Source organism: Oratosquilla oratoria, chromosome 4 (assembly GCF_046742065.1).
Source record: "Oratosquilla oratoria isolate Oo_2021 chromosome 4, ASM4674206v1, whole genome shotgun sequence".
Classification (NCBI taxonomy): Eukaryota; Metazoa; Arthropoda; class Malacostraca; order Stomatopoda; family Squillidae; genus Oratosquilla; species Oratosquilla oratoria.
The window spans coordinates 12,426,862-12,445,074 of record NC_134780.1 but is presented as its reverse complement, the minus strand read 5'-3'; the positions used below and the strand labels follow the sequence as shown (position 1 = coordinate 12,445,074).

Here is an 18,213-nt window from a genome sequence, read left to right as displayed (position 1 = left end):
CCATCTGTTTGAGTTGACTCCCTTCTGGGAGTTGATGCTGAAAGTGAGGCAGCAATTGAGACTGATAGCATAATCAGGCACAGTCGGATTTTACCCCTCTTGACTAACAAGAACTTCACTCTTCCAACTTACATTTGTTACAACTTACACAGCCATCATCTTACCTCGGGGGAATATTATTGTTGAGCCTGTGCCCTCTGTAATTGTATATATATATATATATATATCCCAGTCCTCATTGCCAATGTTGTAAGGTGGATGCTTGCAGGTAAACTTAAATCACATGGACATGTCTTCCTTTATTTGTGAATTGCCAGCCATAAGAGATATAGATACATCAGAATAATAAGGGTTTAAATGCCTCAAAAACAAATGAGTATTATGATCTCTTAACCTCTTCCTTATGATGATGCCTACATAGGCGTCATGAGGCATGAGTGGGTATACGAAGATGCTGACTTCGGCGTCCTGATTATATTTAGTTTGTAGTTGTAATTGAGTTACCCCCAAATTCTGTGAACTGACTTGATCACATTTTGTGTTTATTATTATTCAGAGTGAAAGAGAACAAGTAATACAGCAGTGATATTATATTTTATAATGCAAGTATTGTGATGCATCATCGAATCATCATACATTAGGCATCAGATGCTGCACGTGAAAATTTGACTCATGTTGAAGAGGTAAATGAGATCCTATGCTACAAAGGATCACATTCCCTTGGTACTAAGCATCACAGCACATTACATCATACATCCTTGACACTTGAATCCCCATAGAAAATGATGAACTGTTTATAGAAATATTTGATACAATATTGTCCTCAATCTATGTAATATTTACCTAGTTGTATCTTACGGAAGGGGAGCTATGCTCATGGTGTCCTGTCTTTGTATCTTGCAGTGTCTAGTTTACTCTTAAATCCATGTATAGTTTTTGCACACACTATTGTTTTATCCAGTTTGTTCCAGATCTCCACTACTCTGTGTAAAATACTGTTTTTTTTTTTTTTCTTCTTCTTCTTCTTCCAGGTCTCTTCTATAACTATCCTTTCTGAGTATCTTATCATGTCCCCTTGTACTTCTCTTATCCCAATTTAGTAAGTCCTCTCTATCGAGGATTTCTGTGCCTTTCATGACTGTAAATGGTCAGCAGGTTGCCTCTTTCTCTTCTTTATTCAAAAATCGGTAATTTCAATTTAGCCAGTCTCTCCTCATATGACAGGTTTAAAAGTGTTGGGGCCATTTTTGTGGTACAATCAGACATGCACACACACAGGCAATCAGAGAAACATGCAAAAGTAGGCAAACACTGGGAGGCAGGCACAAGAAGCAGTCACAGGCTAGCGAGCATAGGTTGCCACAGGTAGACAGGAAGTCTCTGGAAGGCAGGCAAGTACAGGCAGGCAGGCACTTGCAGGCATTCAAAATCAGGCAGGCAGAGAGATTCAGACATTGACAGGCAGGCACAAGCAGGGAAGCTGGGCGGGCACTGGAAGGCACAGGCAGGCAGGCATAAGCTTGCAGGTATGGGCAAGTTGGCACAGGCAGACAGGCAGATGCAGAAAGGCACAGGTAGACAGGCACAAGCACATGCAATCGGGGAGAGGCAGGCAGTTTGGCATGTAGGCAGGAACACCCAGGCACAGGTAGACAGAAATGGGCAGGTATTCCCAGGCAGGCACAGGCAGGTAGTCACGGGCAAGCAGGCAGAGAAAGGTATGCACAGGTAGGCAAATGCAGGCATGGAGACAGGCACAGGCATTATGGCAGATAGCCAGGCACAGACAAACAGGCAGGCAGTCAGACAAACAGGTACAGGCAGACAGGCACAAGTAGGCAGAGACAAGCAGGCAAGCATACAAAGACAAGCAGGCAGAGGGAAGCAAGCACAGGCAGGCACAGACAGGCAGGCACAGGCAGGTAGGCAGGCAGGCAAAAGAGCAGGCATGTAGGCAAGTACCCAGGCAGGCCCTGATAGGTAGGCAGGCATGTATGCAAAGAGGCATTCAGGTAAGCATGCAGGAATTCAGGTAGGCACAGGCAGGCAGACAGGTAGGTACAGGCAGGCAGTCTGGCACAGGCAGGCAGATTGGTAGTCCGAGACAAGCAACCAGGTACAGGCAGAGAGGTACATGCAAGCAGACTCATGAGGGTTAGGGACAACCAGGCAGACACAAGCAGAGAAGTTGGCACAGGCAGGCACTGTCAGGGAAGCATAGGAATGTATGAACAGACAGAGAGGCACAATCAGGCATATATTGGCAGGCATGCAAATGCAGGTAGGCACAGGCAAGCAGGCAGATACATGCAGACAAGAATATGCATGCAGATGCAAGCAGGCAGGCATTTGAGGGCAAGTACAGTTAGAGTGTCAGGCATTTAGACATAGGGAGGCAGGCAGGTAGGCACAGGGAGGCAGGCATTGGTATCCAGGCACAGATAGGCAGACACAGGCATGAAGGCACAGACATGTAGGCAGATAGGTAGGCAGGCAGGTGTTTTAGAGCGGCTCGAGGTGCTGCAAAACACCGCCATGAGGACGATGCTGGGTGCTCCGAGATGAATCAGTGCGTGCGTCATGCAGAACGAGACCCGCCTGGTGCCACTCACCACCAGAGTAGAACAGATCGTGGCCTGTCGCGTGGCCAGGGTCCTGCAGCGCGACTCCGAAGGAGTAGCACAGAGAAGACTACGGCTAGCAATGACGCAAGGGAACGATGTCCTCCACCGCAACCCGTGGCTACTCCAGTCCACCATGGCCACCCATAACCTCGCCCACATTGACGGCTGGAGCTGGCAACACCCCGACCTACCGAGCCCCACCCCCGTGGGAGTCCCCCACAGCAGAGTTCTCCACCACCCGGTTACCGGCCAGCAAGGCGCTCTGCACCACCGAGGAGCTGCGGCATCACACCCTCATACCGGTGGCGCGGGTGTCTGAGCCGGGCGGTGCCATATACTACACCGACGGCTCGGTCGACTCCGAAAGTGGCAGGACGGGCGCCGCTGCCATCACTGCTGGGACCGAACTGCTTGAGCGGACGCCGGATTACTGCTCCACCCTGCAGACGGAGCTCGTGGCCATCCACCTTGCCGTGGAGCACGCCCAGAACCGCCAGGAGGCCACTGTGGTCCTACACACAGACTCCAGGACGGCGTGGCAGGTCCTCCAGCAGCCGTACCCCAGCGACAACGTGGGACTCGTCACCGCCATCCTGGGCAGCCTGCAGAGCCTTGCCGCACAGGGACGTCGGGTAAGGCTGCACTGGATGCCCAGCCACGTGGGCGTGCGAGGCAATGAGTCCGCCGACGTTGCTGCAAGAAGAGCCGCTGGCGCCCCCCACGTGACCAGGCACGTGCCACCTAGTCTGTCGTACGTGAAGGCGCGAGCCAGGCGTGCCGCAGCCCACCGCGCCCACCAGACTCACCGGCAGTTAGAAGGAACAAAAAGACAAGCTGCTTGGTACGCCGCCACCACCGACTATCAGACGTTGAGCGCCTTCCATCAACAGCCCAGGGCGGACGGCGTACTGTTGCAGAGAGTCAGGCTGGGCTACTGCACCAGGGAGGAGCTGTACGACGGCTTCCAGGGGCAACAGTGCGATCACTGCGGAAGGCACAGCCGCCACCCGCTGCTGCACTACCTACTGTCCTGCCCGGCCACGGAGGCCCTCCGACCAGCGCCGCAGACCCCCGCCCACACTGCAGAAGGCAGCCTCCTCAGCAGTCGGACAACGAGAGCTGCCCTCCTTGTCCACCACACGCCCATGGACGTGATGCTTGGTGCTCAGGGCAGCGCACCCTCCTCGCTGACCTCCCCACGCCCTCACCTTCCACCCACTAGGGCACGACAACTCCCCCATTGGCGGGCTGTTGCCCGCGTTGTATATTAATGTATATATCTCTGTACATACTTCATACAACAAACCTTTATTAACCACTTCAATAAACAGGGATCAGTCATGGGATTGACTTTAAATATCCTAGCTATTCTTCTGGAAGATAGCTGCTCTTTAAGGAAGAGTACAAGCCGTTAGCACTGAACACGGAAGTGTTCATCCCAAGGGTGCGTAAGGGTAAATACACCGCGGCGAACTTTTGTTCTTACGGGTACACTCCGACGAGAACACCACCAGCCGTCGGCAAAGAGTACGGAAGTGCTCATTCCAAATGTGCCCAAGGGAATCATACCACGGCAAACTCAATGGTGTGTTCTGACTCCCCTTTGTGAAAAACCTCCCATACCTTGTCCCTACCACTCGTTTCAGGCTGGCCGCTTCCAACAAGGGGGACTAGTAGTGGAACCAACATTGGTGACACTACAAGGCATGCAAGCAGGCAAACACAGGCAGGCAGGCAGGTAATCTGACATATAGGCAGGTAGGCAGGCAGACAGACACAGGTAGGCACAGACAGGCAGGCAAAGGCTAGCAGGCACAGGCAGGCAGGCAGAGGCAATCACAGACAGGCATGCAAGCAGGCAAGCACAGGCAGGTAGTCTGGCATATAGGCAGGCAGGCAGACAGGCAGAAAGGCACTCGCAGGTTGGCATAGGGAGGAGGCACAGGCAAGTAGGCACAGGTAGGTAGGCAGGCACATGCAGGAGTGACAAAAAAGGCAGGCAGGCACAGACAGGCGTGACAAAACAGGCAGGCACATGCACGAGTGACCAAACAGGCAGGCACAAGAGGTGCAGGATTGGTTGGACCTCCTATACTCCTGAAAATGTACCAGGGTGCACTTTTGTTGGGTACTAGGTCACACCGGCGTCATGGGGAATGAAACGGCGGATAAACCTTCAAAGTCAGCAGCAGCTGATCTGCAGCAGGCTTCCGCCGTTCATGTACCCCATGGCGACCTTAAGCAAACCATACACACCTATATACAAAACAAGTGGCAGCATAGATAGAGCACCTTACCCAATAATGTGAAGCTAAAAGGGATCTGTCCCCTTATAGGAAAATGGGAGTTCTGTAGCCCAAATAGGAGGGACAGCATAGTACTAACTAGAATGCGAATTGGACACGCATATCTAAAGCACAGTTTCTTGGTGAAAAGTAGCGACGAGCGACAGGCTCCGTTCTGTTGCACATGTCAAAATTCCATCACCATACAACACATTTTAACAGAATGCATTTGTTACCAATGTAAATGATGAGAAAGTACTATCACAGGCAAGTCCATTAAGGATTTGCTTGATGATAGCTGTAATATAGCCCTCCTAACCAAATTTCTAAAACTCCTCAAACATTACCATCTCATTTGAATCATTGTGTTTTTAATTTTAATTTTTTGTATCATTGCCTATGACATTACATCAACCTTTTAGTTTTTACAGCGCTGAATAGCCCTTGATGTTCCGGTGCTTGGGTTCTGAGCCAGAATTTTATAATCCACTCCAGCCAGACATGTCTCCAGATAAACATATAGATAAAATAGTCGGAGAAAGATACAATTTGTTGAGATCAATAAAGGTGGCTTTTAAATACCTGGATAACGAAATGATAAAAATATATTACAAACACTGATAAGGCAAAAATTGGAATATGCAGAGATGATATGGTCACCCAGTACAAAAAAGAATATAAGAAAATTAGAAAGAATACAAAGAACAATGACAAATATGGCCCCAACACTTTCAAACTTGACATATGAACAAAGATTGGCCGAACTGGAATTGCCGACCCTGGAACAAAGAAGAGAACGAGGGGACCTACGAGCCATCTACAGGATTATAAAAGGCAAGGAACGCCTTGATAAAAAGGACTTATTAAAGTGGGACAGAGGGAAAACAAGAGGACATCCAATGAAACTCAAAAAGGACAGCTCCAGAAGAGACCTGAAAAAGAACAGCTTCCCACACAGTGATAGACATCTGGAACAAACAACTGGAAAAAAAAAAAAAAAATAGTGTGGGCAAACACCATACAAGAATTTAAGAACAAACTTGATCTTGTGAGATACAAAAACGGGTCATCACGAGCGTAGCTCCTCTTTCCGTAAAATACAACTTGGTAAGTACATATGTATGACATTTTGACACAGCTCGAAGGGATTTCTCCTAGTCTTCTCTTTTTCTGTATGAGGGGACAGAGAGGGTCTTAAAATTTTGAATATTGTTTGCACACACTGTTTATTTGTCTAATTTGTTCCAAGTATCTATCACACTTTGTGGGAAGCTATTTTTTTTTCAGATCTCTTCTGTGATTATCTTTTTGAGTTTCTTTTCGTGTCCTCTTGTTTTACCATTGTCCCATTTCAATAAATCATTCTTATCTAAGATTTCCACTCCTTTCATAATTCTATAGATAGTAGGTCTCCAAGTTTTGGTCTTATTAGTGTAGTTAGATTTTTTTATTATTATTATTTCCTCGTCCAAATAGACAAATGCCACTTTTATTGACTTCAATAAATTGTAGGTGTCTCCGATTATTTGATTAATATGTTTATCCGGTGTCATGTCATGTCTCTGCTGATCACCACTCCAAGGTCTTTTTCCAAGTTTACCTTTTTTACCTCTTCTTCGCCAATTTTATAATCTCTCGATATTCTGCTTTTACTTTTTTCCAAATTCCATTATACTACATTTCTTGATATTGAGTTTTACTTCCCACTTTTGAGTCCATTTCCAGATCTTGTCCAAATCTTGTTATAATGAGTTACAATCCTCCTCCGTTCTTACTTTCTTTAGTATTTTTGCGTTGTCTGCAAAGAAATTCATATGACACTCTACTCCTTCATCCATGTTATTTATGTTTATGGTAAACATGATCGGGGCCAGTACTGATCCCTGCGGGACGCCACTTATCATTTCTTCCCAACTTGAGAATTTATCTCTAATTACTACTCTCATTTTCCTCCCAGTCAGGAGGTCTTTCATTCATTCCAATAATTTTCCTCTGATGCAACCTACTGACTCTATTTTCCATATTAATTTCTTGTGTGGTACCTTTTCAAATGCCCTTTTGTAGGTCAGGAAAGGCGAAATCTGCCCAATCATCTCTTTCTTGTATTATATCTATTAATCTCGAGTAGAAGCAGATCATCTTTGTTGTACATGATCTTCCTTGTCTGAATCCAAATTGATTTGGATTCAGTATAGTTTTTTCTTCCAAATGTTTAACCCATCTATTTTTGATGACCTTTTCACAAATTTTTGCTACTGTGCTTGTCAGGGATACCAGTCTGTAATTTGATGGATCTCCTTTGTTTCCTCCCTTATAAATCGGTACAATGTTTGCATTCTTCCAGACCTGTGGCACCTTTCCTTCTTGAAGTGAGATTTTAATTATATTGTATATTTTATGTGTTCATTTTTCCATGCATTCTTTCAGTATCCAATTTGCAATTCCGTCTGGACCATGTGATTTTCTGACATCAAGGGTTTTGATTTGGTCGCTGATTTCCTTCTGTATTACAATTATTTCTTTTATTGAGGGGGATATATCTCTCCTCGCAGTTAAAATTTTCTATTGTGAATACTGATTTGAAGTGGTTGTTCATAATTTCAGCCATTTCCAGTTCTTCTGTATATTCGTATTTACCCTGGCGCAGCTTTTCTATTTCTTGTTTATTCTTCAGTTTGCCATTTACATACATGTAAAATAGTTTGGGTTCTTCCTTGCATTTTTTTTATTAGCCATTTGCTTGTTTTCTTGTTTTTTTTTCCATTTCTTCCAAGCTTTGTCTCTTTTATCCTTAGCCTCACTACATTTTTTGTTGTACCAGCTTTTTATGTATGTTTTTTCCTGTTTTTGTTGTTGTTGTGGTATGTATTTATTCACTCCCTCAATTATACATACATATACCAAAGGCTTTTCCCCCTTACACGGGTGGTAGCCAAAAAAGAAAAAGGCACAGAAACCACTTCCACCCATTCCATTTCCTATATATTCCACTCCCCTCCACCCTCCCTCTTATCTTGGCACCTCCTGGATGACGGGTCATCCCTGCATCCTGTCCACTGCCCTGGGTCAGAAGCAGTGTCGCAAGACACAGCACATCCACAGCAAGGCCGCTTCATAAATTCGGCGACCCCCCTCCCCGTCCCCTCATGCAGAAAAAGAGAAGACGGGGAGAGATCCCTTCAGGCTGCGTCAATTTTTTTTCTCATATATACTTCCTCACCCCCACTCCCCCTCATGCATCACAGCATCATCCATACATAACCCTTCTCCATTCACTCCTATCTTCTGTCCTCTCCAGTCCTTCCTCCACAGACATTCCTCTCTTTTGTAATACCCCTTTCACCCCATCCATCCATCTCATCCTAGGACGTCCCCTTATATTCACTCCTTCCACCTCTGCCTTCGATCCACATTTCTTTTACTAATCTTTCTTCACTCATTCTTTCCATGTGTCCAGGCCATCCCAATACTCTTTCATCAACCCTATCTCCCAGCTCCTTTTCCACCCCTGTTCTCCTCCTCACTCCATTATAAATTTCTTTTGGTATATTCCATTTCTCTTCCATCCCTGTACCTTCATTTAGGAATTTTTCCCCGTTCGCGTTGCGAAAGAATTTTTTGGGTGTCTCAAAATTTGTTCTGTTGTACATTTGTCTTCCTATTCTATGTTTTTCATTTCTGCTTTGATCCATTTGCACTTTCAACTCAAATTCTATTAGTACATGGTCACTCTTTCCTATCGGAGTTTTGTGATAAATTTTGTCGACAATTTCAGGCTCTGTTATAAGTATTAAATCCAGCCTTGATGGTTCTTCACTACCTCTATATCTGGTATTTCCCCTTATCCACTAAGTCATTGTGTATTCGATGGTCATGTCGAGCAGGACGTTGCCCCAGAGTTCCTCTCCACCCTTCACTGTCATTTCCTCCCAACATATTTCTTTTTAATTAAAGTCACCCATAATTACTATATTTCCTCTGTCCTTCAGTATATTAGTTATAATTCGTATTTTGTATCTTCTAATATTTTGGAATGATCACTTTCTGCCCAGGACTGTTTTGGGGGGCACATACACCACTACAAATTTTCTACTCTTCGTATATTTGCTTTCAACTTGTATCGTAATTGATTCTACATTATTTTTTCCTTCAGTTATTTTTGTTAAATCTAAATCTTTATTAGTCAAAATTAATACTCCGCCACCCTGTTCATCCTTTCTATTCTTCGTCCAACAATTGTATAAACCTTGTCCCACAGTGTTGGGTGGTAGAGTACACTTTAATTTAGTTTCCACTATTCCCATTATGTCTGTTTTTTTTTGTTTTTTTCCTAAGGCCAGATTATAATTCAATTCATTCATTCCTGAAGTTATTCCATCTGTATTGGTATAAGCTATTTTTAATTTCCTTTCTCCTCGTCTTTTTCTGTCTGCTTTGTTTCCTATTTCCTTATATACAATTTTCTCAGCCTCAGGTCCACCACTCTCTCTCTCTCTAAAAAAAAAAAAAAAAAAATCTTTTCAAATTCAGTTCATTTTTCCTTTCTTTTCTTTTTCATTCGCTTCGTTTCTAAGTTCTTTTGCTTTTCTTCTTTACTCATTTCATTTTTTATCCATATATTTTTGTATTGTTCACTATTTGCTAATTGTGTTGTTCTGAATAGTACTTCCTCTGCAATTGTTTGTGATCTAAGCTTTACTTTCAGTGGCCTGTATTGTTTTTCTTTAAAGTATCCACTCATTCTATAAGTCTCCTCGATTTCCCTATCTAAATCCTGTCTTTCCACTTGTAATTCTTTCAGAATTTCCTTAGCGATCTTTTTCTCCTCCTTTTCCCTTTGATATTTAGGAACATCATGCTTCTCTTCAATACCATAGATTACAATGGATCTTTTTTATCCGCTATGTCCCTAACTAAATTGCCTTTCTCTTTAATTACTTGGATCACCATTCCCTTGGCATTCTCTTTGACCTGTTGATCCACTGACTTAAAATCACTTTCTTTGTTTTTTTCTTCCACCTTTTCGGTCACTGCCTGCATTTAATCTTTTATCTCCTTTTTAATGCCTCATTCCTATCTATATCTTCACTTTTCAACCTTTCATTTTCTCAAATTTATTTAATTCCTTTTTTAAGTCATTTATCTCCCTATTATTCTCCTCATTGGCTTTCCTAAGCAGACTACTTCTGTGTACATTATTTTATACTCACTTTTGAGCTCTATTGATTCATCCAAAATGTCTGTCACAATTTTTTAAATTGTGACACCCAGCTCGTTGTCTCCCTTCCCATTTTCTCGTCTGTTTTCTCTCCGTATCAGCCCTTAATTCCCCATACTCGGGGGAATTTCCAGTCCTTAAGACTTCTAGTAGCAACATCCTGTCTTTTCTCCTCCTCGATATCCTCTTTATTTGTCATGTCATTTTTGACAACCAATTCAATGCCTTAACGAAGGGAGAGACTTCTAATATCTAGAAACACCCCCCCCCCCTTTTGATTTGTGTTCTCGGAGCCATGCTCAACGGTTTTCACGCCCACACAAAGCACTCAAACACACCCCCTCCCCCCCCCCTGCGCGCTGCCACATATTTGTTTTAAGCTAGGTAATTAGAATAATTAGGATTGTGTTTAACCCGCTCGTGAACAGTGTCTACCTCAAAGAACACTTGGAACTGTGTCACCCTCCCGCATGAACATTATTCGTAGTACCCTTCGCAACTAGGGACGGAGACATAGTACTATTGGCACCGTCGGAAGCCGGCTAGCGGACATCGTGACCTGACCTGTCGCAGGACACAGGCAGTCTAAGCATCGAGTTCGAAAAAGGAGGTCAGACCGCTCGATCTCGGAAGAATAAGCGCGTCCTTTCCTCCCTCAAGTGACTGTTGGGGATTTATATCCTCTTGAATAAATCGAGTGTCGATTATTTGGGTATAAACCCCTCAAGCAAAAACTGAGTGTAGTGCGATTGACCGGGAAAAGTACGCCGACGAAGTGACTTACAACCCCCATCACAGCGCGCCCAGGCCGTCCACCCCCCCCCCCCCACCACACGAACGGGCGCCGATCGAAGCTCAGCAGGAGATCAGGCTACTTGAAGACGTCTCCACAAGCCAGACAATTATAAGGACTCATTCAACAACAATTTCTTAAGCTAGGAACGCGCGCAGGGAATAGATAGGATGTATGTATGTATGTGAACACAACTGTTAAAACCCTTATTTAATGTCAAGTAGCTTAATTTTAGTGTTTAATTATTCAATTCATTAAAACTCACAATAGGAGTTCTGGGTTTCATTAGCCTAGGACGGTTCACTTAATGAGTTGTCCCATCATACCCCTCTTTGATTTACTCACGCTTGCCTTGGAGGGAAGGCGAGTGGTCCCGAGATGTGATAAAAATCACCTGGACTTCGGTTCCCCAACTGCAGCTATCTTCCCCCTCCCTTCATCAATCACTTAAGGTACGTGTTACCCACACCACCTCATCTACCACCTTCTTCCACTGTCCAGGAATTTGCGTCACGTGCTCGTTAGTGGTCCTTCGAACCGGATATTCATTCCATTACCTATGTACAGAACTCGTAAATTAATGCGACTTCACTAGTTCAATAATCAGTATGACAACTCATGAAGTAGATCACAACATGTTTCCCTGCGCATAGGTTAGCAACTCAATGCACTGTACAGGAGTCACTCCTGCTCGTTAAGGCACGCACTAGGTCAACCATGATATAGTAATTTTATGTCACATTAATTTACCCTTCCTACTTTTACCTTTCTCTTGTGCAACATTTCGCCCCCTAAGTAGAATTAGATTGTGCTGAAATTACACTGGTCCCTTTTCACGGGTAATTCCGCCCGGCCTCTTCATTCAGCGGCATCCTCAGCCGCACATCGTAATTTTAAGTTCAGCCATTTTCGGCTTAATTTAGTTTCGGCTCGGCCCAGCCTTCCAAAGCGGCGTTATAGTTAAGCCTCCCTATTGGCGCCACCCGCCACCACGTCCTTGTGTTAAGCCTAGCCGTTACCGTTACGGATGACCTGACGCTAACGGCTCGCATCGGCCCGGATTCAAGCGGCCTTATTTTTAAACTTTCGCGGTTTCACGCGAGTAACCTCTCTCCCACCTCCTTTGTCAGACCAGCTCGTATGACAGCACAATCTTCTGTAGTCACCCCCTTCGATTCTCCATTTTCGTCGTGCGATTCTTTCGCTCGACTCTGCATCGTTCTTTAGAGAGAGAGCGGACCCCCCCCCCTCTCGGCTTATGATTCAGTGACCGCAAGCATACTCAGACGGCGGCCACCATGTCTTATTACAGCCCTAACGAAGACGCAATTACGAACGCAACACTGACCGAGCTCATTGCCATCACGCAGAATTTCCTTGACGCTGTCACGGAATATGCTGAAACGTACGGGACTATCAACGTTGAGAGCCTGAGTCCCAGTGCGGCTACGGAAATTCATCAAGAAGGTCAAGACCATCACCAAACATGGCGGTTATTGGAGCCCGCCTGGGCCCGTCACACTCCCAATGATCAGCTCACAAAACTAGAACAGGAACTGAGACCCCTCAAGAAGGTCCTATTAAACCTAAAAGTCCGAGCAGATGCGCGAGTGAACGGCGCAAATACCGCCGTTCAAGCGTCAAACAGCCAGCTTAATCAAAGCCCCCTTGTCACATACATAAGGGAAGAAAATCATACACCCTCTTTCGATGGGGATCTGGAAATGTTCTCCAGCTGGTGGAGCATTTTCAAGACAATTGTTCACGAAAGCAATAGGTACACAGAGGGAGAAAAGTTCAGCGCTCTCATGCGCTCTCTAACGGGGCGTGCCAAGCGTCTTGTTGGATACCCCGTGTTCAACAACACCGCGTATGAACACACCATCCGACGGCTGCATGATGCCTATGACAAGCCCTTGGCAGTACGAAGAAGTCTGAAGGAACGCCTCGTCGCCATTCCCGCACCTACGGACGAATGTGAGGACTTGTCGAGGTTCTTCGCCGATTGGGATGAGTTGGGCGAAAGGTACAGGAACGCAGTAGGACAAGCCCTCTCCGATGAATTTGTAGAGGATGTCCTAGTGCCGAAACTACCCCGACAGGTTCTTTCGTCAATATACCTGTTCAAAGGCACTTCTGAACTAAGTGCACCAGAGCTTCAATCAGCACTCAAAGTTTACTCGGGTGCCATCACGGGCAGTCGACTCCATACCCCGGTGTTGGTACGCCCAGTTGCCGCAGCTACCCCCACACCCGTTCCTACTCAATCATCAACACGCCAGCCTCGACAGACATTGACGTGGGCTCCGACGCCACCGAGGAGTCAAGGTCATACGTCAAGGCACAGCACTGGACGGCCTGTACCCACGCCCCCACAACCGGCATCTGCGGTCCCCGACGAAGCACAGCACCGCGCCAACTGTTTGTTTTGCGGCGGCCCACATAGGCCGTCACACTGTACCACGTACCCGGACATCTCCACCCGCACCGACAGACTTTTAGCACTAAACAAGTGTACCATCTGCTACTCGAACAGGCATCTGAAGAACCGCTGCGACTTCCAGGCAGGCTGTATGAAATGTGGCCAGCGCCACAAGGCCCCCCTATGCCCTCAAGCCATCAGCATAACAAGCAACGGCATCATCGTGTCCCCTACACAGAATGCAGTTCCTCCTCACCTCTGGAACCAGGCTCCGTTAAGCCACGCCCACACTCCCCCCTACAGCGCGGCTTCATCTCAGCCTCCTGCTGGTTACCCACAAGCTCCAGGATACCATCCGTATTACCCCCCCTTCTATCAGTATCCGGGAGCCTACCCCCCTCATCACCAGTCCCCCTACCATCCTCCGTTGCAACCAGCGCCACTTGGCACGAGAGCAATCCAAGATGGCACCACAACCCCCACACCATCAACCTCTACCAGCTCCCACGACGCCCTCAGAGCACCGCCAGAGGTAACCCACGCCCCTGCTTCCACCAGTGCTCCCTCTTCAATCTACATGGCTCCCATCCTTGTCACTCCAACCGTCTTGGAACCCTCTTCAGCACCCACTGAAGCAGTGCTTGAGCACCCTCTGACGACCACAGTCCCCATCACGACGTCGGTTCAAACTTCCGCTGTACCTGATATCCCCTTGCATCAGGACCCGGAACCAGCACCAGTCCTCGTCATTGAGAATGCACAAGTTGCCACTGACACTCCAAGCTCTCAGAGCACCTCTGCTCCCACCACATCAACGTCTGTCAGCTCTCACCACGACAGCTCCTGTGCCACGCCCCCAGTAGGTCACACCCCGGAAGCCACCTGCACCCCCTCTTCATCGCACTCGGCTCCCATCTTACGAACTTCAGTCAGCACTTCCACGGCACCAGATGCCACTTTATCTCAGGACCCGGAACCAGTACCAGTCCTCATTGATAATATACAAGTTGCCACTGACGCCCCAAGCTCTCAGAGCACCTCTACTACTTCAACAACGTCTACTAGCACTCGCCTCGACAGCTCCTGTGCCACGCCCCCAGAAGGCCACACCCCGGAAGTCGCCTGCACCCCCTCTTCAATGCACGCGGCTCCCGTCCCGCAAGCTGCAATCCGCACTTCCACGGCACCAGATGCCACTTTATATCAGGACCCGGAACCAGTACCAGTCCTCATAGAAATTACACAAGATGTCACCTCTGCTTCTACTTCATCAACGTCTACCAGCTCTCGCCACGACATCTCCTGGGCCACGCCCCCAGTAGGCCACGCCCCGGAAGCCACCTGCACCCCCTCTTCATTGCACTCGGCTCCCATCTTAGGAACTTCAGTCCGCGCTTCCACGGCACCAGATGACACTTCACCTCCAGAACCTGAAGCAATCCCGATCATCGTTGGGAATAAACAAATTGATAATGACGCTCGAAGTCCTCACATTACACCATTTGATCCTGGAACCACTGTTTCGGTCCCCACAGAAGACGAGTCACAACCTACGACAACTCCTGACAACGCAACTGAGAACGCCGACCCAGCCCTCATCCCACGAGCAGTACCGAGCACTGTCGCTCTGCCTATTTTCACCGGACACCTCACTAAAGATCGCAAGAAATGTATCTCACAAGTACTCGCTGACAGCGGAGCTCAACGGACGTTTGTTCACCCTTCCGTCGTGGACCAACTTGACCTCAAACCAAAGGGAACCGTGCTTTGCCGCCTTGATTCCTTCAACAAGACTGAACTACCTCAGAGATTCGACATCGTTGAATTCAACCTGCACTTGGGCACTGAGAAACATCTCATCGAGGCGGTCGTGCACCCTTCAGTGAGTAAAGACGTCTCTATGCCCGGTTACCAACGTACAGTGCAGGTTCTCAAGTCGCAAGGCATCCCTATCGCAAATGAAGCTCCATCGGACCAAGCTTCCAATGTCACCATTATATTAGGCAGTGACCACATGTCATTAGTCTTTAAACGCGCCACGCGTTTCATGGATGTCGAACTTTTCGTCACCCCTGCAGGTTCTGTAGTATGGGGCAAACTGCCCCCCTGGAGTCAGGATCACACCCTCCACCCCCCTATTGAAACCATTGCAATCAACAGCATCCATGTTGAAGAAACTGTCACCACTGAGACTCCGGCACTCGAAGCCCTCAACCGAAACGAAGAGGTCAAAAGCAAGCCAGAATCTGGTTCTTTACTCATGATGAATGACCAGCCTTCATCTCCCAGCTTCAAGCCATAGGGGAGACCGCCCCCCCCTCCTCTTTTTGGTTCATAACCTGTGTCACAATTTTTTAAATTGTGACACCCAGCTCGTTGTCTCCCTTCCCATTTTCTCGTCTGTTTTCTCTCCGTATCAGCCCTTAATTCCCCATACTCGGGGGAATTTCCAGTCCTTAAGACTTCTAGTAGCAACATCCTGTCTTTTCTCCTCCTCGATATCCTCTTTATTTGTCATGTCATTTTTGACAACCAATTCAATGCCTTAACGAAGGGAGAGACTTCTAATATCTAGAAACACCCCCCCCCCTTTTGATTTGTGTTCTCGGAGCCATGCTCAACGGTTCGCACTCACACACACCCCCTTCCCGCCCCTGCGCGCTGCCACATATTTGTTTTAAGCTAGGTAATTAGAATAATTAGGATTGTGTTTAACCCGCTCGTGAACAGTGTCTACCTCAAAGAACACTTGGAACTGTGTCACCCTCCCGCATGAACATTATTCGTAGTACCCTTCGCAACTAGGGACGGAGACATAGTACTATTGGCACCGTCGGAAGCCGGCTAGCGGACATCGTGACCTGACCTGTCGCAGGACACAGGCAGTCTAAGCATCGAGTTCGAAAAAGGAGGTCAGACCGCTCGATCTCGGAAGGATATGCGCGTCCTTTCCTCCCTCAAGTGACTGTTGGGGATTTATATCCTCTTGAATAAATCGAGTGTCGATTATTTGGGTATAAACCCCTCAAGCAAAAACTGAGTGTAGTGCGATTGACCGGGAAAAGTACGCCGACGAAGTGACTTACAACCCCCATCACAGCGCGCCCACCAAACGAAGTGGCGCCGATCGAAGCTCAGCAGGAGATCAGGCTAATTGAAGACGTCTCCACAAGCAAGACAATTATAAGTACTCATTCAACAACAATTTCTTAAGCTAGGAACGCGCGCAGGGAATAGATAGGATGTATGTATGTATGTGAACACAACTGTTAAAACCCTTATTTAATGTCAAGTAGCTTAATTTTAGTGTTTAATTATTCAATTCATTAAAACTCACAATAGGAGTTCTGGGTTTCATTAGCCTAGGACGGTTCACTTAATGAGTTGTCCCATCATACCCCTCTTTGATTTACTCACGCTTGCCTTGGAGGGAAGGCGAGTGGTCCCGAGATGTGATAAAAATCACCTGGACTTCGGTTCCCCAACTGCAGCTATCTTCCCCCTCCCTTCATCAATCACTTAAGGTACGTGTTACCCACACCACCTCATCTACCACCTTCTTCCACTGTCCAGGAATTTGCGTCAATGTCATGAATATCTCTATTTCTCATTACATTTCTATACCTGGGCTCTCTATCAATTTCTAACCCTCTATGCATAATATTTCCTTCCCCTTTAAACCCCGAAAAAAATCTTTCAAACATTTGGCACTCCCTTGGTGTTTGAGAGACACGTCTTCTTTCGAATGACACCAAGTGAAATCTCTATTCTGCTTCCAAGCATATTTTTGCTATTCTTTGTCTTTCGGAGTTTCTTTGTTTATTTCAATTTTTTATATAAAAAAAAAGGATTAAATGGAGATACACAGACGGTTACATTCTGGTCACAGCGAATACACTTCTCCCTTCACCGTATCTTTGTAAACAACTAGGTTTGCTTTTAAATTCGTTCGTTCGTGAATCACTAAATAGCGGGTTAAGAGCGTTCGTTCCGGCACGTCTTGCTTCGACCGTGGTCTCTGTGTATGTATATACAATATATTTCTATTAAATTACTAAATTCTAAAGCACATGTTCCATCAGTGACTAAGAGAATGGCTCTCCAAATGTCTATTTTGTCGTTAAAACTGAAACTAGATGAAAGTACAAAAGGCTTCAGAATGTTTATCCACAAATGGATCAAAATTCTGATGCATTTTGTACGTTCCTTCTAAACTTGAATTTCAATTTGGAAGGAAAAAGTATATCTAGAAAGTTAGAGAAGTATTCCCTTAAAATCATTGATGTCATATGTGCTTCAGTACTTGAAAAAATATTTATACAAGAAAAGGATATATACTTTCAAATACTGAAGCAATTTATCCCAACTATTTGAAGAAAATATGGAGGTGTGTTCCTTAAATCTACAGTTGCAATGTCAATAAAATATAAATGAACTTCAAACTGGTGTTTAATCAATAATTATGTACAAAAGTTAAAATAAACAATTGTAGTGAGGCATGCGACGCGACGCACTGCACGTTGCTGGGGTGAAGGAAGAGAGGCAGGGTGTCACGTGACTCGTGGTTGTTCAACTTGCGTCCTCTGAATCCTAGGATGAGGTAGGCGAGGCAGGGCAAGTTACTGCAGGAGTTTGGGATGACACAGGGAAATTATTTGAGCATCCTGGGATGAGGCAGGTCGAGAAGTAAAGCATTATTTTTTGAGGCAGGTGGAATGACTGGTGTATCATGTTTATTTGAACAAAGTGGGAGAGTAGTTATTTTCCTCACTATATGTGAGACTGGCGTTGCAGTCGCTTGTGCGGTAAAATTGGTTCTGTACAATATTTTCATGATTTTTTCATAATCCTTTTCATTGCATCGAAGCATA

The 18,213-nt window shown here is 46.1% G+C and overlaps 1 protein-coding gene across 1 annotated transcript; it reads left to right on the top strand.

Moving 5' to 3' along the window:
* Positions 1-260: 260 nt before the first annotated feature.
* LOC143024277 (uncharacterized) lies at positions 261-4,358 on the top strand. The gene has a single exon (XM_076183070.1). The coding sequence runs from the start codon at positions 2,720-2,722 to the stop codon at positions 3,893-3,895; it is 1,176 nt and encodes a 391-aa protein (XP_076039185.1). The 5' UTR covers positions 261-2,719; the 3' UTR covers positions 3,896-4,358.
* The last annotated feature ends 13,855 nt before the right edge of the window (positions 4,359-18,213 follow it).

Coding starts and splice junctions, on each gene's coding strand:
- LOC143024277 (XM_076183070.1), top strand. CDS start 2,720: ATGTCCTCCACCGCAACCCGTGGCTACTCCAGTCCACCATGGCCACCC.